We start from the raw sequence: 26,375 nt of genomic DNA, 5'->3' as shown, positions 1-26,375 counted from the left end.
GCGCTGGTCGGCGGACATCGCACCGATACCGGAGAATTTCGCCCAATGTTCTGAATCAAAAATAAACTGGGAGCCAAAGCTTATGGAGCAAATACTTTTTGTCCACCAATTTTCAAAGGTTTAGAAGCATTTTAACTAAGGGGAAGTTTTGTGGATCGGGAAGAGTTTCGAGCTCATGTAAGAGTTTCCATGTATTGTGACCAAATTCCTGCGCTTGACAATTACCCTCAACTTTCCTGAGAGCTGTTTCTCTCTAATTCAGTGTGGCTCAGAGTTCTCACAAAACACATCAGAGATTAATCCCAAACCAGTCGGACTGAAGCAAACACCCCTGTTGGACTGTGGGAGGAAACCGGAGCGCCCGGAGGAAACCCACGCAGACACGGGGAGAAAGTGCAAACTCCACACAGTCACCCGAGACCAGAATTGAACCCGGGTCCCTGGAGCTGTGAGGCAGCAGTGCTCACCACTGTGCCACCTTGCTGCCCCGGGTCCTTGGCGCAGTGAGGCAGCAGTGCTAATCACTGTGCCACCGTGCTGCCCGGGCCCCTGGAGCTGTGAGGCAGCAGTGCTCACCACTGTCCCACCGTGCCGCCCCGGGTCCTTGGCGCAGTGAGGCAGCGGTGCTAACCATCGTTCTTGGCTACGCCTCAATTGAGCCCCACACCAATTGAGTTTGACAGTGAACTGCCCTCTGATTGGGCCCAGCAAGACTCTCTGTTGTATCAAATTCAAGGCAGCAGCTTTACCACCACCTTCTCCAGGTAACTAGGAATGGACAATAAATGTCAGCCATGCTGGTGACCCCCACATCCCGAGACTAAAGTGCAAACCCTTCCTCATACTCACACGTTTACCCGGCTCTCCCACTTCTCCTTTGTCGCCTTTCATCCCGACACGCGAATGGCCCTGTGGAAATGGGAGGAGTCACTTGAAATCGATAACATTTCTGAAACTGGACAAAGAAGGTTCAAACACCCTCGCCTTTTGGAAGTTTCATTTTGCAAACCTCTTTTATTTCAAAGGAATGTTACTGAGTCGTGGGTGTTACTGATGGACCAGATTCACACCCCAAAACTAAAACCAAGAGCATGGGGCGGGATTCTGGGATCCTGAGGCTAAGTGTTGATGCCGTCGGAAACGCCGTCGCGTCGCGGGGCGAGAGAGCCCCGGGCTGAGAGAATCCTGCCCATGGTGCGCAAATTTCATTCTCACTCAGAAATGCAGGCCAGGCTGATTGTATTATAATCTTTTCGTTTTTGAGACGAGACGCTATTTCTAGAATCAAGAATTTTAAACACCGCACACGTAGCCTGCAACTGAATTAACCCACCCTCATTCTTTCATATTGGAAAATTACAGAGCAAATTGCAAGATCCCAAACAGTTGATGAAGTCACACCGACTCAGAACGTTAACTCTGTATCTCTCTCCACAGACGCTGCCAGACCTGCTGAGTTTATCCAGCATTTTTTGATTTTATATTAGACCAACCACGGTGTCACGTAAGCGTGTTTACATGGAAACTTTGCGTTAAAATGGTGTCTTCAATGCCAGGTGTCGATGTAAAAAAGTAGGAACGAGAATGAGAAGTCTGTTGCACAGATCCACAAGAGATTTAACACAATTCTCGGATACTCGAGCAGATTGATCCGAATACTCACGGGGCTGCCCTGGAACCCTCGAGATCCATGATCTCCCTTCTGACCCTGAAAACAAAGCAGTCAGAAATTGGTTTTCAGTATTTGCGCTGAATATTTCAATAGCATCTTTAACATTGTGGAATGTCCCAGGGTACTTCTCGGAGTTTAGCAAACAGAATCTGATGCTGAATCATATAAGGAAATATTAGGGTAAGTAACCAAACACTTGATCAATGAAATAGTTTTTTTTTAAATAAATATTTTATTGAGGTATTTCTTTGGCATTGTAACAGCAACAAAATCAACAGTGTACGTAACAAGGAAAATATAAACATAGTGCAAGTACCGCCTCCCTCTCCCACAGGTCCTACCAGTGCTTACCCCCCTAATCTACGCTAACCCCCCCTTCTGCTGACGATTAATTCTCTGCGAGATGTCGACGAACGGTTGCCACCTCCGGGCGAACCCCAGCAGAGACCCTCTCAAGGCGAACTTAATTTTCTCCAGGCAGAGGAAGGCAGCCAGGTCTGAAAGCCAGGTCTCCGATTTCGGAGGCTTTGGGTCCCCCCCATGCCAGTAATATCCGCCTCCGGGCTACCAGGGAAGCAAAGGCCAGAACGTCCGCCTCTTTCTCCTCCTGGATTCCCGGATCCTGCGATACCCCGAAAATCGCCACCTCCGGACTCATTGCCACCCTCGTTTTTAACACCGTGGACATGGTGTCTGCAAACCCCTGCCAAAATCCCCTCAGCTTTGGACATGGCCAGATCATGTGGACATGGTTCGCTGAACCCCCAACGAAATAGGTTTTAAGGAGTGTCTTTGAAGGAGGAATGTGAGGTGGGTAGAGAGGTGAAGAGGGAATGCCAGAGCTTAGGATCCAGGCAGCTGAAGACACGGCCGCCAATGATGGAGTGATTAAAATCTGGGAGTGCTGAAGGGGCGGGAACTGGAGAAGCACAAAGATCTGGGAGGGTAGTGGGGCTGGAGGAGATTTCAGAGGTGGAAGGAGGATAAGGGGGGGGGGGTGGTTGAGGCCAGGGAGTAATTTGAAAATGAGGATGAGGGTTTTTAATTGAAGCTGTTGCTGGGCTGGAAGTCAGTGTTGGTCAGAGAGCACAGGGGGGGTTGGGTCAACACCACTCAGTGCAAACGATGACCGAGGCATCAGAGCTTTGCTGTAATGATCGTGCCCTCTGAACTGAGAGTGTCAGCTCATAATCTCAGCCTCTGTGCAATACAAGTTGTTTCTCCTGCTCCTGAAATTAATGGTGAATTACATTGTGTGCATCTAAAAGAATCGGCTATTCAGAGCTTCGACAAGGCAAGTTAGCCCCAGATGGGCAGAAGAAGTATTTGAGGGCACCCACAAAGCCTCCTTAAAAAGTGCAACGACTCCACTGACCCCCTGGGTCTTCGGGCTCGAGACGCCCGAAGCAGAGGAAAAGCATCCGAGAGGGAGCTGGGCACCTCGAGTTTCATCGCTAAGAAAAAACTGAAGCCCAGTGTCAACAGCGAGAGGAGCACATGGCAACACAGGCACTGCACCCAACCCCTCCACTGCTTCCCCAGTAAGCGGGAAGCCTGAAAATGATTGGGACTAGGCCTTGGGAAGAAAGGGGGAGTGGGCACCCTCCCCTTAATGTTCAGTGGCAGCTGTACCTCCCCCCCTCCCCCACCCCTGGTCTCTCCCTTGGCACCCAAATCCAATCCCCCCTCTCTGGGTGCTTCTGGGGCTCCAGCTCCCTGGACTGTCTCAATTTCCCCTTTTGTCCACTGTCGATACAGGACTGGAGAGGCCAGCCAATCAGACTGCTCTTTAAAGGGGGACTGCCTCCTGAGTGAGGGGCCAATCTGCCGCTTGGAGCTAAAGTGGTGCCGATTGGAGGGGGGAATGGCTGAGGGATACTCAGTCGGGAGGGGGAAGGTGAGATTGGCGACTCTTTGGACGGTACGAAGGGGAACTCCGCCATCTGCAATCTCCTGGTTTGCGAGAAACAGCTGAGTGACATAAATCAAGCAGCAAATCCCACAGATCCACAACTGATGTGAATCACTTCACCCCCGGAACTCCCTGGATAGTTTACACATGGGCGTTGGGTGTTGTTACTCTGACTGTTCTAGTAAATCCAGGCCTGATATTTCAGTGAGCAAGAGGTCCATATTTGGAACCTGCACCTCCTGCAAGGCGATGGTAGCAATTTGTTTAGCGCAGAGCATTCATTGTAAACAGTTTGTGCTTCAAATGAACTTCTCCCCTTTGGCAATTCCCAGTTATTATTGTGTTGTTAAAATGGGCTTATTTATTGTACAAGGCACCAAACACTCATCAGAGATTTGGGGGGGGCGATGATGTGGTGGTATTGTTACTGGACGAGTAATCCTTAGACCCAGAGTAATAATGCTCTGGGTTCCTCCTGGGTTCGAAACCCACCAGGGCAGATAATGAAATCTGAATTCAATACAAAAATCTGGAATTAAAAGTCTAATGATGGCCCAGAAACCATTGTCGTAAAAACCCACCTGGTTCACTAATGTCCCTTAGTGAAGGAAATCTGCCGTCCTTACCCGGTCTGGCCTACACGTGACTCCAGACCCACAGCGATGTGGTTGACTCTTAAATACCCTCTGGGATGGGCAACAAATGCAGGCCCAGACAGCAACACCCATATCACATGAACTAATTAAAAAAAACACCTAGTGGGTTCATTTATTGAGGCTCGGCACAGGAGTACAGTAATATATATCAGGTTTGAAGCTTGAAGACGTCAGGGCTGTGTGTGTGTGCTCTGCTCAAAGCAAAAGTGCAACTAAGACTGGATCACATGACACATTTCCCGTCTAGTGGTGTAATGCTGCTGTCCCATACAGACATATTGCATCAGGTATGAGATAAACTCTGATGTGCATTTAACTATCCTGCAAAATGATCCAAAAAGAGATGTGTTTAAATCAACAAACCTTCTCTCCGATGAGAATTTTTGTCGTTCCTCCTGTCAGCTCTGCACCAGGTGGACCTGGCGGTCCTTGAATTCCTGACTCACCCTTCGAAAATACAGACACAATGTTTGTCAGAACAGTTAACATTGTCCGCAAGCAGCTTGACTCATAGAATCATAGAATTTACAGTGCAGAAGGAGGCCATTCGGCCCATCGAGTCTGCACCGGCTCTTGGAAAGAGCACCCTACCCAAGGTCCACACCTCCACCCTATCCCCATAACCCAGTAACCCCCACCCAACACTAAGAGCAATTTTGGACACTAAGGGCAATTTATCATGGCCAATCCACCTAACCTGCACATCTTTGGACTGTGGGAGGAAACCGGAGCACCCGGAGGAAACCCACGCACAAACGGGGAGAATGTGCAGACTCCGCACGGACAGTGACCCAAGCCGGGAATCGAACCTGGGACCCTGGAGCTGTGAAGCAACTGTGCTAACCACTGTGCTACCGTGCTGCCAACTCCCAACATGATAGCACAAACCAGCTCAAAATGTCCCCGCTGTACCCGCTTTCTCCCTCCTCTCTATCCTTTAGATCCTTAAGTAGTTCAATGAGATTGACAGATTTTTAACCAGTGAGGGAATCGAGGGTGGACTCGAAACGTCAGCTCTTTTCTCTCCCTACAGATGCTGCCAGACCTGCTGAGATTTTCCAGCATTTTCTCTTTGGTTTCAGATTCCAGCATCCGCAGTAATTTGCTTTTATTAGGGAATCGAGGGTTATGGGGATAAAGTGGGAAAGTGGAGTTGAGGATTATATCGGACCAGTCATGATCTCACTGAATGACGGAGCAGATTCAGGCCGAATGGCCTCACTGAGCTCCTATGTCTTAGGGTTTCATAGCGCCCCTTTCACCTCCCCTCCCCTTATCCCTCCCCCTCTCCCCCTCCCTCCCTCTCATATCTCCCTCCCCTCTGGCAGGAGGTTCGACAGGAAGCGCTGGCAGATTTTTAATCATATGTCGGTGGACGTTGATTAATTTGAGTTTTATTGGGTGAATCATCTTGTTTGTAAAAGGGAATTGAAATTTATTGGTAGGATCTCACCTTTACACCCTTTGGTCCATAAAACTGCACTCCCATGTTTCCCTGTTAACAGAAGGAAGAAAGAGTCAACTGGAGATGGACCACAACAAGCTCAAGAATATCAATAATATTAATATCAGTGTCATCAATATCAGTAATACCATTGGTATGAATAATCAATAACACGCTGAGACAGAATTCGGTACAGAATGCCTTCGACTAACTCACAAAGTCAATCTCAGATAACGTCTAGTTGAACCTTAGGACAACGGTGTTGGTTTATGAGACCTCAGTCTCTGCACTTTGCTGAGATAGGTGGAACAAAAGTCACGAGTGTAGTCATCCTCTTGTGGTGATTGTCCCTTTAAGAGCACACATCAAAGTGTGGGTCACAGGAACGTCTCTGCCTAGGAGCCTCTCTCACCGTGGGGGCGATCACACACTCTGATTGGCCACTCAGGCCACGTGACCCTTACTCTGCTGTGTTGCCCTGAAAGGGACAATCACCACACCTCTCGAAGACAAAGCTCCAGTGTATGGCAGCAGTCATCGAGCAGAGGTTTGTTGGCTCAGGCGTGTCAGCAGGATGGAAGATGTTTGTACACTGAAGGATTTTCTGTGTGGCGAAGAAGACAAGCCTAGAAAAGCAGCAGGTCCTCCAAAGCCAGGATTCTTGCCAGAATGACAGGAAGGCCCTCAACATTGACTAGCGCACCTGGGAGACACGAGGGGTGAAGGAGGAAAATGGCGGCATCGCCTGGGGGCGCCACTACAATGATTAGCGGCTACAGTGACTTGGCAACAGGTGGCAACACCATAAACAACCTGCTAACCACCTGACCTGTGGCAGAAGTTGCCTCTTGCTGATTTGCCTCTTCAGCATTGAGCAAAACTGCACCGAGTGAAACACCCCACCCCCAAGAGAACTGTTGTAATTCTATCATCTCACATGGAGGGAAAGCGACAGTAATACAAATAATATTAATGCAAAAACAATAATACCAATCCTGGCTCTGAATAGAATCCTTTACCTTTGGTCCTGGAGGGCCAGGGATACCTGGAGGACCCTACAACAACAAAATAAAACAGACTGTTAACAAAAACAGCTTGCATTAACATAACCCCTTGAATGTAAAACATCCCAAGGTGCTGCACAGGAGGGTATCGAAGAAAAGGTCACACAAGTCATACCAGGACATATTAGGGACAAGTGACCAAAAGCTGGGTCAAATGGGAATGTTTTGTGGGGCATGTTATCGGAGGAGATAATTAGAAACAGAAATATAGGAATTAGGAACAGCAAGAGGCCATTGGGCCTTTCCAGCCTGCTCTGCCATTCAAATTGATCAGGGCCAATTGTCAATCTGAATGCCACACTTTCATGCTCTCCCAATACCTCAGGACACCTTTAGTGTGGACAAACCTATCTATCTTTAGTTGGTATAATTTTCAAAGATGACACACAGCGGCTCCTGTATCCATTTCAATTTTCATTTAGTTCCCATTTAATTTTGTGTAAACTCAAAATCTCTGTGCATTGCCTTGCATCAATAATACCCCGAGTTTGAGTTCCTTAATCTCTCGACACATCGGGGCACGATTCTCCGAGCCCCGCGTCGGGTCTGAGAAACCGCGGCACGACGCCCCGATGCCAGCACACGATTCTCCGAGGTGCAGAGAATCGGCGCCATTTGCGCCGGTGCGTTTGATGCGGCGCAGGCCGCCGGAATCAGCGGGGCCGCCGATTCTCCGGCCCGGATGGGCCGAGCGGCCGCGCGGATACGACAGAGTCTCGCTGGCGCCGTTCACCCCTGGTCGCTGCCGGCGGGAACTCTGTGCGAAGGGTCGGGGGGCGGCCTGTGGGGCGGCGAAAAGCGCTCCTTCACCGGGGGGGGGGGGGGGGGGGGGGCCTCCGATGGGGTCTGGCCCGCGATCAGGGCCCACCGATCGGCGGGCCGGCCTCTACCCCCCCCCCCCCCCGGGCCTACGTCAGGGCCGGCGCGCTGAAGAAGTCCCCCGCGCGTGCACGGGTTGGCGCGGTGCCCATTTGATGCCGGGAAGGGAGGCTGGAGCGGCATGAACCGCTCCAGTGCCGTGCTGGCCCCCTGTGGGGGACAGAATCGGTCGACCCCGGGCCCGTTTTGGAGAATCGCACCTCTTCCTGGGAATTTTCACTGTCTTTGCTGCCTCCATAGATGTTTTGTATGGGTTTTGATACAACCTTGTGTTGACCTATCTTCATGGTTTGAGGATTCTGTCTGGCCCAGCATGTCTTTGTATCTGACCTGCCACAATTGCGACATTTGTTTTCTCAACACCAACATTCCTGTGCAGGATGCCCCACCTGGTTACACCTATGAGCTACTTGCATGTTGAGATATCTTCTCTCAGTATTCATCTTGTTTATTTTGGCGGCAGCTCCGATTTGGGAAGCTTCTATCGCTGCCAACTCCATGGACACCGCTATTTCAACTGGGGTGTTTGAGCTTTAGAGAGCTTTTTGTCAGCAATCGTCAATGATTTGTCTCATTTCTCAATCTGCTCACAAGTCTGTCTCGCAGCGTGTCCTCAAGGGTCGGTCCAAATTCACAATTCTTGGCTAGTTTCCGTAGTACAAGCTGTTGAATATTTTCACCTTCTCCTTGAAATCTGAATCTCTTTGCAATGATCAATGGTTTGGACGAGAATTATGTTCATCAAGGGTCTTAGCTAATTGCTCATACGTTATTGTACCATACTTGACAGGATGGACAAGACTTTGTAATCGGGTGAAGGCTTTCCGTCCTATCACACTCAAGAAAATTGCCACTTTAATTTCATCTGGTATTTTGTTTGCAACAAGGTAATAGTGGAATCTTTCTTCATAGGAACTCCAATCGTCTGCATTCTCATCAAATGGTTCAATTGTGTCACTGCAGTTATCTGTTCTAAAGTTGTAATACTTTCTTTAACTTTTCCTCCCCTCTAATTTATTTTCTTGGATGGACTGTGGCTTTAAGGGAAAAAATTGTTTCCTTTCCATTTTTTTTGCAAGTGCCAATTTAAAACCAGAAGATTTCAGCTTTAAGGTAGATTAATCTTGGTTATTCACGCATTATTATTTCTTGTTTTTGAATAGAGCAGTTGTTTTTCCATGACCATATGTCTCTCTCTTTCTCTCTCTCTCCTCTGTCTATCTGTCTATCTGTCTGTCTGTCTCTGTCTCTCTCTGAGCTGAGGATCTGGCGCTGTATCCTCCCCATGTGCGAAGCCCCAGTTTTGGTATGTACTCTCGTTTTGACACAGCACACACCCTTATTTTATTTCTTTGCTCGGAGGTTTTCTTGGAGGTTTTGAGCCCAGGGGTTTGTTTGAATTGACCATCGACGTGCAGGCTGGAAAAAATTCTCTTTTCCACGCCTCCGACTGTTTGAGCGCTCCCAGGGTCTCGGTCGAGTAAAAGCAAAATTAAGGAACAATCCAGAGTGCTCCCTATCAATTTGAAAACTAATGCACACCATTAGCAAAGGCTAAAAATCCATTTGCAACGTCCAGATTTACCATACTTCAATGGATGGTAGAGTTGGTCACCTGAAAATCGATCCTGGACAATTTTCACTGGAAAACTGTCCTCGTCGCCAGCGTTGTCTTTTATTGTTATGTTTTTAGTTGTTCTGCTCTTTCTTTACAGTAGAAACAAAGGATGAAAAGGCTGCCACACCGTAGGTTACTTAACCAGCCAGTCAGACTTTATTAGCGAGGTGTTGCTCGCTCACAGTTTAATATGGAAGATGGTGAAATCTCTCCAATGCCTATGAGGACATCACCACGTAATCATGTGGCACACGACACAGAGATGCATTGGTTTACAACACTTAACAAGTTCCATTTCCTAAATCTGTTGTTTTGAGGGGGGCAATAAATTCAGGATATTCGATTTCCCTTTAAATGAAGGGGATCCTAGAAGAAGAGAAATAATGAGCTCTCTCTCCGTTTCCCCACAGCCTGTAGCTCAGGCAGCAGCGAACCGCTGGTACCGAGTGGCTGGACAATGGCGCACAGCAGCTGAGGGCCAGAAGGAGAAATATGGATCTAACTAAAGATCAGCATTTTCCACATGCAGATATACCCTCACCCGCCATTCCCCAGTGAAAACCTTTGGTATTGTTTCCCGGACATGCAGGAGTCTGGTTGTACATCTGGAGTCCGACGCTGTCATTAGAGCACACAGGACCCCAGGGCACCCTGTCCACAGAATAACTGGATCAGAAAATGCCACCTGTTGTTAGAAGACAGAGCAAAGACCTCATGCCCAAAGGAAATCGCTGCTTGAGGTGTCATCTTTGGATCAAGTGTTGACAGCATGGAGCAAAATTAATTTTCCAAGGTGGATTTGCGACTTGTGCTCCAGGCTGGTGGGGTCCCCAAAGCAGTGCCACCCAATCAGCCCCTTCAGTGAAACTAATCAAACAGTTCACCATTTCCAGATCTAAAATCACAGATACATAAATATATAGACGATAGGAGCAGGAGGAGGCCTTTTGGCCCTTCGAGCCTGCTCTGCCATTCATCACCATCATGGCTGATCATCCAACTCAATAGCCTAATCCTGCTTTCTCCCCATAGCCTTTGATCCCATTCTCCCCAAGTGCTATATCCAGCCGCCTCTTGAATATATTCAAAGTTTTAGCATCAACTACTTCCTGTGGTAATGAATTCCACAGACTCACCACTCTTTGTGTGAAGAAATGTCTCCTTATCTCTGTCCGAAATGGTTTACCCTGAATCCTCAGACTGTGACCCCTGGTTCTGGACACACCCATCATTGGTAACATCTTCCCTGCATCTACCCTGTCCAGTCCTGTTAGAATTTTATAAGTCTCTATGAGTTCCCCCCTCATTCTTCTGAACTCCAGCGAGAACAATCCCAACCTCGTCAATCTCTCCTCATATGACAGTCCCGCCATCCCTGGAATCAGTCTGGTAAACCTTCGCTGCACTCCCTCGAGAGCAAGAACATCCTTCCTCAGAGAAGGACATCAAAACTGCCCACAATACTCCAGGTGTGGCCTCACCAAGACCCTGTACAATTGCAGCAACACAACCCTGCTTCTATACTCGAAACCTCTCGCAATGGAGGCCAACGTACCATTAGCCTTCTTTACCGCCTGCTGCATCTGCATGCTTACCTTCAGCGACTGTTGCACAAGGACACCCTGGTCCCGCTGCACACTCCCCTCTCCCAATTTACAACCATTCAGGTAGTAATCTGCCTCCTGTTTTTGCTTCCAAAATGAATAACCTCACACTTATCCAAATTATACTGCATCTACCATTGGTTTGCCCACTCGGCCAACCTGTCCAGATCTTGCTGTAGGATCCCTGCATCTTGTCACAATTCACCCTCCCACCCAACTTGGTGATGTGATCTCTACCTCTCTCTCCCCCTCTCCCTGTGTCCCAGAACCAACTCACCCCTGCCTGATTTTAACCAAAACACATTTTACACAGGAAATAAGAATAAAGAGACTTACTGAAGGTCCAGGATATCCGTTTGGGCCAATGGGTCCTATCGTTCCAGGATTCCCTGGTACACCCTGTTTAAAATAAATGAAATTCCTTAGGACTGAGGGAGTACGAGGAGACAGTCAGACACTGGCTTGTAGAATGGATGTTTCCAGAAAACCTCAGAGACCAAAGCTCACCTGTATTCCCGGTGATCCTGGGAAACCTCGCTCCCCCTTCAATACCGAAGGCCCAATGACATCACCTGGGTCTCCCTGTTTAAAAACAAATTCATCAGAGTATCAATTTACTTGCAGAGAGGCATGAATCCAAAGGATGTCGAGGCCTTGGAGAGGGAGTGGAGGAGGCTTACCGGGTTTCAGAGACTTCAGTTACCGCACAGAGACTGGGGTTGTTCACTTTGGACATTTAATCGAGGTGCTCAAAATCATGGAGGGTTTTGATCGACAGGAAGGCCGATAACTGGAGATTGAAGCCAATGAGCCAAAGAATCAGAGGGGGAGATGAGGAGAATTGTTTTTTTTACAGTGAGTTGTGATTGGGAGGCGATGGGAGCTGATTCAATAATAACTTTCAAAAGAGAATTTTAACAAATAATTCAAGTGGAAACATTTTGCAGGAGCTACAGGAAAAAAGCATTGGGAGTGGGCCTAAATGGATAGATCTTCCAAAGAGCCAGCATAGTACGAGGGGACGAATGGCCTCCTTCGGTGTTGGAAGACTCTCTGACCTCCCGTCAATCATGTAAATGACAGGGTTATATTGTTTGGACAGGAGTCAGGCCCTGTGTTACACACCATTGAGCTGGGTTTACACAGAGACTGACTCTGGAGGAACTGGAAGCAAATTCAGGTCAAAGAGTGCAGAGAACGTGGAATGAGATTGTGGAACTCACGGCCACTGGGAGTGAGGTGAATGTAGATACATTCAAGAGTATTAAGGTGCAGGAAGCCGAGCGCGAAGGTGAATGCCGAGTTATTGGTGGCCACAAAGAGTCTGCCCGCGACAGCAAATATATTTACAGAGTAAAGTCCCGTTGGGACAGCAACATGCCGGGCCCTTTTGGGGCCGGCCTTTACACTGTTCTTACAGCCCCATCTGGGCGGGCTAGTGAAAACAAATATCCCGCAAGTCCCACACAGAGACCAACAGGGCATCCCCATGGGCCTTGTGGGGTTATTACAAAGAGGGAGAAAGGAATAGAAAGGCTGATAGAAAGATTGGCTGAGGTGTAAGAGGGTGAGAGGAGCCTCACATGGAGCATAAACATCAGCATGGACCAGATGGGCAGAATGGTCTGTTTCTGTGCTGAATGCTGGATAATTCTTTGTAACGTAACTGCTGAGAATAAATGTTAAATGATAGATCTTGTGCGAGAGGCCATCAGATGTGAAGGATTGACAACTGCACATATTTATCAAGTCTTACAACACCAGGTTAAAGTCCAACAGGTTTGTTTCGAATCACTAGCTTTCGGAGCGCTGCTCCTTCCTCAGGTGAACTACGAGTCACCTGAGGATTCACCCGAGGAAGGAGCAGTGCTCCGAGAGCAGTGCTCTAGAGCAGTGCTCTAGAACTTGGATTAATACTTGGAACTATGATGTTGTTGCCATTACAGAGACCTGGTTGAGGGAAGGGCAGGATTGGCAGCTAAACGTTCCAGGATTTAGATGTTTCAGGCGGGATAGAGGGGGATGTAAAAGGGGAGGCGGAGTTGCGCTACTGGTTAGGGAGAATATCACAGCTGTACTGCGGGAGGACACCTCAGAGGGCAGTGAGGCTATATGAGTAGAGATCAGGAATAAGAAGGGTGCAGTCACAATGTTGGGGGTTTACTACAGGCCTCCCAACAGCCAGCGGGAGATAGAGGAGCAGATAGGTAGACAGATTTTGGAAAAGAGTAAAAACAACAAGGTTGTGGTGATGGGAGACTTCAACTTCCCCAATATTGACTGGGACTCACTTAGTGCCAGGGGCTTAGATGGGGCGGAGTTTGTAAGGAGCATCCAGGAGGGTTTCTTAAAACAATATGTAGACAGTCCAACTAGGGAAGGGGCGGTACTGGACCTGGTATTGGGGAATGAGCCCGGCCAGGTGGTAGATGTTTCAGTAGGGGAGCATTTCGGTAACAGTGACCACAATTCAGTAAGTTTTAAAGTGCTGGTGGACAAGGATCAGAGTGGTCCTAGGATGAATGTGCTAAATTGGGGGAAGGCTAATTATAACAATATTAGGCCGGAACTGAAGAACATAGATTGGGGGCGGATGTTTGAGGGCAAATCAACATCTGACATGTGGGAGGCTTTCAAGTGTCAGTTGAAAGGAATTCAGGACCGGCATGTTCCTGTGAGGAAGAAGGATAAATACGGCAATTTTCGGGAACCTTGGATAACGAGAGATATTGTCGGCCTCGTCAAAAAGAAAAAGGAGGCATTTGTCAGGGCTAAAAGACTGGGAACAGACGAAGCCTGCGTGGAATATAAGGAAAGTAGGAAGGAACTTAAGCAAGCAGTCAGGAGGGCTAGAAGGGGTCACGAAAAGTCATTGGCAAATAGGGTTAAGGAAAATCCCAAGGCTTTTTACACGTACATAAAAAGCAAGAGGGTAGCCATGGAAAGGGTTTGGCCCACTGAAGGATAGGCAAGGGAATCTATGTGTGGAGCCAGAGGAAATGGGCGAGGTACTAAATGAATACTTTGCATCAGTATTCACCAAAGAGAAGGAATTGGTAGATGTTGAGTCTGGAGAAGGGTGTGTAGATAGCCTGGGTCACATTGAGATCCAAAAAGACGAGGTGTTGGGTGTCTTTAAAAATATTAATGTAGATAAGTCCCCAGGGCCTGATAGGATCTACCCCAGAATACTGAAGGAGGCTGGAGAGGAAATTGCTGAGGCCTTGACAGAAATCTTTGGATCCTCACTGTCTTCAGGGGATGTCCCGGAGGACTGGAGAATAGCCAATGTTGTTCCTCTGTTTAAGAAGGGTGTGGTAGTATGTATTGGGTGTCATGTGGGACTGGAAGCCCTAATGTCATTGGCTGACAGATCCCGGGTCCTGGTTGGCCGTTGACCTCTAGCTCCGCCCTGAAGGCGGAGTATAAGAAGCCGGAGTCCTCCCCCGCAGGCCAGTCTACTATTGAGCTGCGGGGGAACAGACACGCTTAATAAAGCCTCATCGACTTCACTCTATTCGCCTCACGGAGTCTTTGTGCGCTACAATTTATTAAGCGTGCCTAAAAAGGACTATGGAGCTCAGGATCATTCCGGAATGCCTGAGGATCAGCCCCCACGCAGTGAACGCGGCAGCAGCCTTCAAGCACTGGCAGACTTGTTTCGAGGCCTACCTCAGAACGGCCACCGGCCGGGTCACAGAAGACCAAAAACTACAGGTCCTGCACTCGAGGGTGAGCACGGAGATCTTCTCCCTCATCGAAGACGCGGAGGATTTCCAGACGGCGTTCGCAGCACTGAAAAGTCTCTATGTCCGCTCAGTTAACCAAATCTACGCTCGCTACCAGCTCGCGACGAGACGGCAAGGTCCCGGAGAATCGATGGACGAATTCTACGCCGCGCTGCTGATTTTGGGACGAGCCTGCAGCTGCCCTTCGGTGAACGCAAATGAACACACGGACATGTTAATGCGCGATGCTTTTGTGGCAGGTATGAATTCCTCCCAAATCTGCCAAAGACTTCTAGAAAGAGAGTCGCTAGGACTCTCAGAGGCCCGGGCCCTAGCAGCCTCCCTAGACGTGGCCGCGCATAATACCCGCGCCTACGGCCCCGACCGCGCGGCAGCCAATTGGGCTCCGTAAGCACCCATCGCGACAAACCCACCCCCCCCCCCCCCGGACACCCCACAGGCTTGCGCGGTCCAAACGCCAAGTCGCACCGGGGGCGCCCGCTGTTATTTCTGCGGCCAGGCGAAACACCCCCGGCAGCGCTGCCCGGCCCGCGCAGCTATCTGCAAGAGCTGCGGGAAAAAGGGCCATTACGCGGTTGTGTGCCGGTCCCGCGAGGTCGCCGCTGTCCCGGGAGAACAGGGAGCTCTGCAAGCCGTTTACGCGCCCCAACCCCCCCCCAGCACGCCATGTACGACCCGCAGGCGCAGCCGCTCTGGGTCCCGACCACCGCGGTCCCGGGAGAACAGGGAGCCCTGCACGCCGCTTACGCTCCCCAACCCCCCTCCCCGTACCCCATGTATGACCCGCCGGCGCTACCGCCTTGGGTCCCGGCCACCACTCTCCACGGAGAAGAGGGAGTTTTGCGCGTCCCTAACGCCCCCCTAACCCCCACCCCACGCCCCACGTCTGACCCGCCGGCGCCACCAACTTGGGTCCCGACCACCGCTGTCCCCGGTGAGGGAGCTCTGCGCGGTCCTAGCGCTCGCGGTCCTAGCGCTCGCGGTGAGGGAGCTCCGCGCGGTCCTAGAGCTCGCGGTCCTAGCGCTCCCAGCCCCCTCAGCGCCCCATGTGCGACCTGCAGATGCCGCCATTTTGGGCCTCGGCCACCACGAGGGGAGGAAGGGCGCCGCCATCTTGGACCGCCCCAGACCTGTACGACGCGTGGGGGCGGCCATTTTGTCCACCCCCGTCGCCATCTTGTGACCCACCAGCCACGTGCGATGTATGGGGGCGGCCATTTTGTCCATCCCCGACGCCATCTTGGACGGCAACAACGGACCCCACTCCACTACTACAACCACGTCTCGCTTCAATTACGCTCGATCAAGCTCGGCCCTGGACACTCCAGACGACGACGACAACGGTGCTAATAAACGGCCACGAGACGCCATGCTTAGTCGACTCCGGGAGCACAGAGAGCTTTATACACCCCGACACGGTAAGACGCTGTTCCTTGACCACCTATCCCAGCGCACAAAAGATTTCCCTAGCTGCAGGATCCCACTCCGTACAGATCCAAGGATTCTGCATAGTTACCCTAACGATGCAGGGGAGGGAGATAAAAAACTACAAACTAAACGTCCTTCCCCAACTCTGTGCCCCCACCTTGCTGGGATTAGATTTTCAATCCAATCTACAGAGCCTTACGTTCAAATTCGGCGGCCCAATACCCCCACTCACTATCTGCGGCCTCGCAACCCTCAAGGTGCAACCCCCGTCCTTGTTTGCGAACCTCACCCCGGATTGCAAACCCATCGCCACTAGGAGCAGACGGTACAGCGCCCAGGACCGGACCTTCATTCGGTCCGAAGTCCAGCGGCTACTAAAGGAGGGCATAATCCAGGCCAGCAATAGTCCCTGGAGAGCGCAGGTGGTAGTAGTGAAGACAGGGGAGAAACAAAGGATGGTCATAGACTATAGCCAGACCATCAACAGGTACACACAACTAGACGCGTACCCTCTCCCCCGCATATCCGACATGGTCAATCGGATTGCCCAATATAAAGTCTTCTCCACCGTGGACCTCAAGTCCGCCTACCATCAGCTCCCCATCCGCCCAAGTGACCGCAAGTACACAGCCTTCGAGGCAGACGGGCGATTATACCATATACCATCCTAAAGGTCCCTTTTGGCGTCACAAACGGGGTCTCGGTCTTCCAACGGGAGATGGACCGAATGGTTGATCAACATGGGTTGCGGTTCCCGTATCTCGACAATGTAACCATCTGCGGCCACGACCAGCAGGACCACGACGCCAACCTCCAAAAATTCCTCCAGACCGCCAAAGCCTTGAACCTCACGTACAACGAGGACAAGTGTGTTTTTAGCACCAATCGGCTAGCCATTCTGGGCTACGTAGTGCGCAATGGGATAATAGGCCCCGACCCCGAACGTATGCACGCCCTCATGGAATTTCCCCTCCCGCACTGCCCAAAAGCCCTGAAACGCTGCCTGGGGTTCTTTTCATACTACGCCCAGTGGGTCCCCCAGTACGCAGACAAGGCCCGCCCCCTAATACAGACCACGACCTTCCCTCTGTCGACAGAGGCTTGCCAGGCCTTCAGCCGCATCAAAGCGGATATCGCAAAGGCCACGATGCGCGCCATCGACAAGTCCCTCCCCTTCCAGGTCGAGAGCGACGCCTCCGACATAGCTCTAGTGGCCACCCTTAACCAAGCGGGCAGACCCGTGGCCTTTTTCTCCCGGACCCTCCACGCCTCAGAAATCCGCTACTCCTCAGTGGAAAAGGAAGCCCAAGCCATAGTGGAAGCTGTGCGACATTGGAGGCATTACCTGGCCGGCAGGAGATTCACTCTCCTCACGGACCAACGGTCGGTAGCCTTCATGTTCGATAATGCACAGCGGGGCAAAATCAAAAACGACAAGATCTTAAGGTGGAGGATCGAGCTCTCCACCTTCAACTATGAGATTTTGTACCGTCCCGGAAAGCTGAACGAGCCGTCCGATACCCTATCCCGCAGCACATGTGCCAACGCACAAATTAACCGCCTCCAAACCCTCCACGAGGACCTCTGCCACCCGGGGGTCACTCGGTTTTTCCACTTCATCAAGTCCCGCAATCTCCCATACTCTTTAGAGGAGGTCCGTACAGTCACAAGGGACTGCCACATCTGCGCGGAATGCAAACCGCATTTTTTCAGGCCGGATGGAGCGCACCTGATTAAGGCTTCCCGCCCCTTTGAACGCCTCAGTCTCGATTTCAAAGGGCCCCTCCCCTCCACCGACCGCAACGCATATTTTCTTAATGTGGTGGACGAATACTCCCGCTTCCCTTTTGCCATTCCCTGCTCTGACATGACCGCGGCCACAGTCATTAAAGCCCTGAACAGCATCTTCACACTGTTCAGTTACCCCGCATACGTCCACAGCGACAGGGGGTCCTCTTTCATGAGTGACGAGCTGCGCCAGTTCCTGCTCAGTAAGGGCATAGCCTCAAGCAGGACGACCAGCTACAACCCCCGGGGGAACGGGCAAGTAGAGAGGGAGAACGGCACGGTCTGGAAGGCCGTCCTACTGGCCCTACGGTCCAGGGACCTCCCAGTTTCACGGTGGCAGGAGGTCCTCCCGGACGCTCTCCACTCCATCTGGTCGTTATTATGTACGAGCACTAATCAAACGCCTCATGAGCGTCTCCTTGTCTTCCCTAGGACGTCCTCCTCTGGAACGTCGCTGCCGACCTGGCTGGCGGCCCCAGGACCCATCTTGCTCCGAAAGCATGTGCGGGCACATAAGGCGGACCCGTTGGTCGAAAGGGTTCACCTCCTCCACGCGAACCCCCAGTACGCTTACGTGGAGTACCCCGACGGCCGACAGGACACGGTCTCCCTGCGGGATCAGGCGCCCGCCGGCAACACACACACCCCCCCGACACCATTCACCCAACCCCCCCCCTTCCTGCCACCGCCGCACCCCGCGACCGCCCCCTTCCCAGGAGGATCAGTTCCCCTCCCCTCAGGCCCGACCAAGAATAAAGCCCAAGCTGAAACCGTAAGGCTCCCGGAGACGACAACACCGATACAAGCACCATCACCACCACCGGGGCCGAGGCGATCGACACGGATGACCAGACCGCCCGACCGACTCGTGGCGTCGATCTAAATCGAAATATGGACTTTTCACAAGAACATTTTGCTTTTCTCCCTATACCCTCTGTAAATAGTTGAAACAGGACAAAATTGTACAATACTGTATTGCCATGTGAATGTTTTTTTCCTCCCAGGACCAGCCCTGTAAACCCTTACCACCATACGAAGCATCACCCCGCCGGGTTCATTTTTGACAAGGGGTGAATGTGGTAGTATGTATTGGGGGTCATGTGGGACTGGAAGCCCTAATGTCATTGGCTGACAGATCCCGGGTCCTGGTTGGCCGTTGACCTCTAGCTCCGCCCTGAAGGCGGAGTATAAGAAGCCGGAGTCCTCCCCCGCAGGCCAGTCTACTATTGAGCTGCGGGGGAACAGACACGCTTAATAAAGCCTCATCGACTTCACTCTATTCGTCTCACGGAGTCTTTGTGCGCTACAAAGGGTAGCAAGGATAATCCAGGGAACTACAGGCCGGTGAGCCTTACTTCAGTGGTAGGGAAATTACTGGAGAGAATTCTTCAAGACAGGATCTACGCCCATTTGGAAGCAAATGGACGTATTAGTGAAAGGCAGCATGGTTTTGTGAAGGGGAGGTCGTGTCTCACTAACTTGATAGAGTTTTTCGAGGAGGTCACTAAGATGATTGATGCAGGTAGGGCAGTAGATGTTGTCTATGGGCTTCAGTAAGGCCTTTGACAAGGTCCCTCATGGTAGACTAGTACAAAAGGTGAAGTCACACGGGATCAGGGGTGAGCTCGCAAGCTGGATACAGAACTGGCTAGGCCATAGAAGGCAGAGGGTAGCAATGGAGGGATGCTTTTCTAATTGGAGGGCTGTGACCAGTGGTGTTCCACAGGGATCAGTGCTGGGACCTTTGCTCTTTGTAGTATATATAAATGATTTGGAGGAAAATGTAACTGGTCTGATTAGTAAGTTTGCAGACGACACAAAGGTTGGTGGAATTGCGGATAGCGATGAGGATTGTCAGAGGATACAGCAGGATTTAGATTGTTTGGACGCTTGGGCGGAGAGATGGCAGATGGAGTTTAATCCAGACAAATGTGAGGTAATGCATTTTGGAAGGTCTAATGCAGGCAGGGAATATACAGTGAATGGTAGAACCCTCAAGAGTATTGAAAGTCAAAGAGATCTAGGAGTACAGGTCCACAGGTCACTGAAAGGGGCAACACAGGTGGAGAAGGTAATCAAGAAGGCATACGGCATGCTTGCCTTCATTGGCCGGGGCACTGAGTATAAGAATTGGCAAGTCATGTTGCAGCTGTATAGAACCTTAGTTAGGCCACACTTGGAGTATAGTGTTCAATTCTGGTCGCCACACCACCAGAAGGATGTGGAGGCTTTAGAGAGGGTGCAGAAGAGATTTACCAGAATGTTGCCTGGTATGGAGGGCATTAGCTATGAGGAGCGGTTGAATAAACTCGGTTTGTTCTCACTGGAACGAAGGAGGTTGAGGGGCGACCTGATAGAGGTCTACAAAATTATGAGGGGCATAGACAGAGTGGATAGTCAGAGGCTTTTCCCCGGGGTAGAGGGGTCAATTACTAGGGGGCATAGATTTAAGGTGCGAGGGGCAAGGTTTAGAGGAGATGTACAAGGCAAGTTTTTTTACACAGAGGGTAGTGGGTGCCTGGAACTCGCTGCCGGAGGAGGTGGTGGAAGCAGGGACGATAGTGACATTTAAGGGGCGTCTTGACAAATACATGAATAGGATGGGAATAGAGGGATACGGACCCAGGAAGTGTAGAAGATTGTAGTTTAGTCGGGCAGCATGGTCGGCACGGGCTTGGAGGGCCGAAGGGCCTGTTCCTGTGCTGTACATTTCTTTGTTCTTTGTTTGTTCTTTTGAAAGCTAGTGATTCGAAACAAATCTGTTGGACTTTAACCTGGTCTTGTAAGGCTTCTTAACGTGCCCACCCCAGTCCAACGCCGGCATCGCCACATCATATTTATCCAATAATAGGAAGCAATAAATATCAGGCTGAGGGTGATGGACTTTTATTGATAAGCACATTGGGAAATATGGAGAAAAGATAGTTAAGGATATCTGACTGAGTGGTGGGGCAGGATTGAAGGGCAGAATGGCCTCATCCTGAGCCTCTGACTGTATGACGATGAGTTTCCCGTGGGAAACATGGATGAGGCAACGAGGAAGACAATGGGAATATGGATTATCCCGGACTGATTCTTCACACTTTCTTGAATTTTTGAACAAAAACTGAAAAGTCAATTTGCCTTTTTACCTTTATCCCTGGAATGCCGGCTTGTCCCTGGAAAACAACATTACAACATTGTGAAAATAACACCCCGAAACTCCACACTCACACCTGACCAGAAATTTCAAATTACAAAGTCACGTTGAATTGACAGATACTTACTGGAGATCCTTGGAATCCTGGCAAACCGGGAGGTCCCAGCGGGCCTCGTTCACCCTGAAACAGAACATTCCACGCTCATCAACCTCTGTCCATCTTAACAGCTCCAACCAATCAGAGACTGACCATCTCTCCCAGAAAATTATATTAATTCAAAGGTTAAAATGAAATGGAGAGTGGGATTAGTCTGGGTGGGATATTAAAGGGTGCGGGGAGAGTGGGATTAGACTGGGTGGGATATTAAAGGGTGTGGGGAGTGAGGGGAGAGTGGGATTAGACTGGGTGGAATATTAAAGAGTGAGGGGGAGAGTGGGATTAGACTGGGTGGGATATTAAAGGGTGCGGGGAGTGAGGGGGAGAGTGGGATTAGACTGGGTGGGATATTAAAGGGTGCGGGGAGTGAGGGGGAGAGTGGGATTAGACTGGGTGGGATATTAAAGGGTGCGGGGAGTGAGGGGTGAGTGGGATTAGACTGGGTGGGATATTAAAGGGTGTGGGGAGTGAGGGGAGAGTGGGATTAGACTGGGTGGGATATTAAAGGGTGTGGGGAGTGAGGGAGAGTGGGATTAGACTGGGTGGGATATTAAAGGGTGTGGGGAGTGAGGGGAGAGTGGGATTAGACTGGGTGGGATATTAAAGGGTGTGGGGGGTGAGGGGGAGAGTGGGATTAGACTGGGTGGGATATTAAAGGGTGTGGGGAGTGAGGGGGAGAGTGGGATTAGTCTGGGTGGGATATTAAAGGGTGCGGGGAGTGAGGGGAGAGTGGGATTAGACTGGCTGGGATATTAAAGGGTGCGGGGAGTGAGGGGGAGAGTGGGATTAGACTGGGTGGGATATTAAAGGGTGCGGGGAGTGAGGGGAGAGTGGGATTAGACTGGGTGGGATATTAAAGGGTGCGGGGAGTGAGGGGGAGAGTGGGATTAGACAGTGTGGGGTATTAAAGGGTGTGGGGAGTGAGAGGGAGAGTGGGATTGGACTGGGTGGGATATTAAAGGGTGCGGGGAGTGAGGGGGAGAGTGGGATTAGACTGGGTGGGATATTAAAGGGTGTGGGGAGTGAGGGGGAGAGTGGGATTAGACTGGGTGGGATATTAAAGGGTGTGGGGAGTGAGGGGAGAGTGGGATTAGACTGGGTGGGATATTAAAGGGTGCGGGGAGTGAGGGGGAGAGTGGGATTAGACTGGGTGGGATATTAAAGGATGCGGGGAGTGAGGGGGAGGGTGGTATTAGACTGGGTGGGATATTAAAGGGTGTGGGGAGTGAGAGGGAGAGTGGGATTGGACTGGGTGGGATATTAAAGGGTGTGGGGAGTGAGAGGGAGAGTGGGATTAGACTGGGTGGGATATTAAAGGGTGCGGGGAGTGAGGGGAGAGAGGGATTAGACTGGGTGGGATATTAAAGGGTGTGGGGAGTGAGAGGGAGAGTGGGATTGGACTGGGTGGGATATTAAAGGGTGCGGAGAGTGAGGGGGAGAGTGGGATTAGACTGGGTGGGATATTAAAGGGTGTGGGGAGTGAGGGGAGAGTGGGATTAGACTGGGTGGGATATTAAAGGGTGTGGGGAGTGAGAGGGAGAGTGGGATTGGACTGGGTGGGATATTAAAGGGTGCGGGGAGTGAGGGGGAGAGTGGGATTAGACTGGGTGGGATATTAAAGGGTGTGGGGAGTGAGGGGGAGAGTGGGATTAGACTGGGTGGGATATTAAAGGGTGTGGGGAGTGAGGGGAGAGTGGGATTAGACTGGGTGGGATATTAAAGGGTGCGGGGAGTGAGGGGGAGAGTGGGATTAGACTGGGTGGGATATTAAAGGATGCGGGGAGTGAGGGGGAGGGTGGTATTAGACTGGGTGGGATATTAAAGGGTGTGGGGAGTGAGAGGGAGAGTGGGATTGGACTGGGTGGGATATTAAAGGGTGCGGGGAGTGAGGGGAGAGAGGGATTAGACTGGGTGGGATATTAAAGGGTGTGGGGAGTGAGAGGGAGAGTGGGATTGGACTGGGTGGGATATTAAAGGGTGCGGGGAGTGAGGGGGAGAGTGGGATTAGACTGGGTGGGATATTAAAGGGTGTGGGGAGTGAGGGGGAGAGTGGGATTAGACTGGGTGGGATATTAAAGGGTGTGGGGAGTGAGGGGAGAGTGGGATTAGACTGGGTGGGATATTAAAGGATGCGGGGAGTGAGGGGGAGGGTGGGATTAGACTGGGTGGGATATTAAAGGGTGTGGGGAGTGAGGGGGAGAGTGGGATTAGACTGGGTGGGATATTAAAGGGTGCGGGGAGTGAGAGGGAGAGTGGGATTAGACAGTGTGGGGTATTAAAGGGTGCGGGGAGTGAGGGGAGAGTGGGATTAGACAGTGTGGGGTATTAAAGGGTGCAGGGAGTGAGGGGGAGAGTGGGATTGGACTGGGTGGGATATTAAAGGGTGTGGGGAGTGAGGGGGAGAGTGGGATTAGACTGGGTGGGATATTAAAGGGTGCGGGGAGTGAGAGGGAGAGTGGGATTAGACAGTGTGGGGTATTAAAGGGTGCGGGGAGTGAGGGGAGAGTGGGATTAGACAGTGTGGGGTATTAAAGGGTGTGGGGAGTGAGGGGGAGAGTGGGATTAGACTGGGTGGGATATTAAAGGGTGCGGGGAGTGAGGGGGAGAGTGGGATTAGACTGGGTGGGATATTAAAGGGTGCGGGGAGTGAGGGGGAGAGTGGGATTAGACTGGGTGGGATATTAAAGGGTGCGGGGAGTGAGGGGGAGAGTGGGATTAGACTGGGTGGGATATTAAAGGGTGCGGGGAGTGAGGGGAGAGTGGGATTAGACAGTGTGGGGTATTAAAGGGTGTGGGGAGTGAGGGGGAGAGTGGGATTAGACTGGGTGGGATATTAAAGGGTGCGGGGAGTGAGGTTGGAAGGATGCGCTTTCAGAGACTTCATTAATGAACACTAGCAATATTTATTAATAAGAATTGTACAGCAGCTGTAACTCGCTCCCAAAACGTCTCTGCTTAGGAGCCTCTCTCACCTTGGGGTGATTACACAGTCTGAATCTCGATTGGTCACTCTGGGCAAGTGACCCTCACTCTGCTGTGTTGCCCTTAAAGGGACAATTACAACATATAGGGAAAATAGAGTTGGACTGTGTGGGATATTAATCCTGGAACTCCCTCCCTAACAGCACAGTTGGTGTACCTACACCACAGGGACTGCAACAGTTCAAGAAGGCAGCTCACCACCACCTTGTCAAGGGCAATTAGGGATGGGTAAAAAATGCTGGCCTAGCCGGCAAAGTCCTCATTCCATGAAAGAGTAAAAGAGCATGGAGCTGGGAGTGACTCGGAGGGTGGAGTAACACACTTGCTGCGGGTAGATGGGCTGAATGGTCTGGTTCTGTACGAGGAACCAATCCCAGTATCGAGGCTTACCTTTGTTCCGTTACAACCTGGGATTCCTGCTGCTCCAGATGGGCCATCTTGTCCGGGCAACCCCTGTGAAGGAGGAAATCCGTCAGCGGGATTCTGTTTGGAACAGTTCAGTGTTTTAACTGTGAAGAATGAGGGATTGTACTTACTGGTAATCCGGGGGTCCCTGGGAATCCGGGTGAACCAGCGGGACCCTGTGTCGTGAAGATTAATAATTAAACAGCTGATTAACAAAGTGTTTCAGACACAGAGAACAATCTGTTATTTTCTTTTTATAATCTCATCTGATCCGATATCCGATATCCCTCTTTTATTGTCCAAAAATGTTGCATCTAACCATTTTGAGCATTTTCCCTACATTTTGTCAGATTGCTGGACACCCTGGAGAGAGCTGTCATAATTTATAGACACTGCTTCCGCTGGAGTATTGTATACAATTCCGGCCTCCTCACTTTAGGAGAGATGTGAAGGCCTTGGGGAGGGTGTGGAGGGAGATTAACTGGACTGGGAACTGGGATGAGGGTCTTCAGTTAATGTGGAGAGACTGGAGAAGGTAGGATTGGTCTCCTTACAACAGAGAAGATAAAGGCGGGGGGGGGGGATTTAATGAAGGCATTCAAAATTCTAAAGGGTTTTGAGAGAGTTCATGAGGAGAAAATGTTTCCTGTGGCAGGAGGGAGGTTAACCAGAGGGGACTTCGATGGAAGAGAATGGGAGAAAGTACTAGCGGCGACATGAGGGAACGTTCCATTGAGCAGCGAGTTGTTGAGATCGGGAAGGTTCTGCTGAAAGGGCGGTGGAACAGATTCAATAATAACTTTCAAAACAGAATGGGAGAAATAGTTGAAGAAGAAAAACATTTCAGGGTTTTGGGGCTAATTGGAGAGGTCTTTCAAAGACCCAGCACAGGAATGGTGGGCCAAATGGCCTCCTTCTCTTCTGTATCAAACAATGATTCAATGACTTGGTGTCTACCAAAGTCACAGCTGGAGATTGGGTGGGGAATTTTATCCCTGTTATTTCAGAGCGCACAGTAGCTGCAGGGAGAGGAGGTGGTGTCAGTCCTGGAGAGGCACTGTCTCAGAACAGCAAACCGGTCGTTAAAATCAGACAATAATAAAGGCAATGGCCTCCCTTGTGAGGCTCACTTCCAGCTGTCCGAATTCCACCCCCAACCCCACTGCCTCACACCCCAACATCTGCCATATCTGTGTGATGTCTGAATGTGTCTATGTGTCTGTGTGAGTCTCAATGTATGTCTATGTGTCTGTGTGATATCTGAATGTATGTCTATGTGTCTGTGTGAGTCTGAATGTATGTCTATGTGTCTGTGTGATGTCTGAATGTGTCTATGTGTCTGTGTGAGTCTGAATGTATGTCTATGTGCCTGTGTGAGTCTGAATGTATGTCTATGTGTCTGTGTGAGTCTGAATGCATGTCTATGTGCCTGTGTGAGTCTGAATGTATGTCTATGTGCCTGTGTGATATCTGAATGTATGTCTATGTGCCTGTGTGAGTCTGAATGTATGTCTATGTGTCTGTGTGATATCTGAATGTATGTCTATGTGCCTGTGTGATATCTGAATGTATGTCTATGTGCCTGTGTGAGTCTGAATGTATGTCTATGTGTCTGTGTGAGTCTGAATGCATGTCTATGTGCCTGTGTGAGTCTGAATGTATGTCTATGTGCCTGTGTGATATCTGAATGTATGTCTATGTGTCTGTGTGAGTCTGAATGTATGTCTATGTGCCTGTGTGAGTCTGAATGTATGTCTATGTGAGTCTGAATGTATGTCTATGTGTGATATCTGAATGTATGTCATTGTGCCTGTGTGAGTCTGAATGTATGTCTATGTGTCTGTGTGAGTCTGAATGTATGTCTATGTGTCTGTGTGA

The 26,375-nt window shown here is 50.5% G+C and overlaps 1 protein-coding gene across 1 annotated transcript in view; it reads right to left on the bottom strand.

Annotated features, from left to right (window-relative positions):
• Window positions 1-26,375, bottom strand: part of LOC140391490 (uncharacterized) — a 406,857-nt gene that overhangs the window by 175,561 nt on the left and 204,921 nt on the right. The window contains exons 5-15 of the mRNA XM_072476012.1: window positions 24,629-24,673; window positions 24,483-24,545; window positions 21,081-21,134; window positions 20,946-20,972; window positions 11,357-11,431; window positions 11,186-11,248; window positions 6,704-6,739; window positions 5,694-5,735; window positions 4,604-4,687; window positions 1,664-1,708; window positions 850-909 (exon numbers count right to left, since the gene is read on the bottom strand). Coding sequence (XP_072332113.1) covers window positions 850-909; window positions 1,664-1,708; window positions 4,604-4,687; window positions 5,694-5,735; window positions 6,704-6,739; window positions 11,186-11,248; window positions 11,357-11,431; window positions 20,946-20,972; window positions 21,081-21,134; window positions 24,483-24,545; window positions 24,629-24,673 — 594 coding nt within the window. The remainder of the gene's footprint in view (window positions 1-849; window positions 910-1,663; window positions 1,709-4,603; window positions 4,688-5,693; window positions 5,736-6,703; window positions 6,740-11,185; window positions 11,249-11,356; window positions 11,432-20,945; window positions 20,973-21,080; window positions 21,135-24,482; window positions 24,546-24,628; window positions 24,674-26,375) is intronic.

Source organism: Scyliorhinus torazame, chromosome 15 (assembly GCF_047496885.1).
Source record: "Scyliorhinus torazame isolate Kashiwa2021f chromosome 15, sScyTor2.1, whole genome shotgun sequence".
In the NCBI taxonomy this organism is placed as follows: Eukaryota; Metazoa; Chordata; class Chondrichthyes; order Carcharhiniformes; family Scyliorhinidae; genus Scyliorhinus; species Scyliorhinus torazame.
The sequence above is the reverse complement of the archived record's forward strand: the minus strand, read 5'-3'. Positions and strand labels throughout refer to the sequence as shown.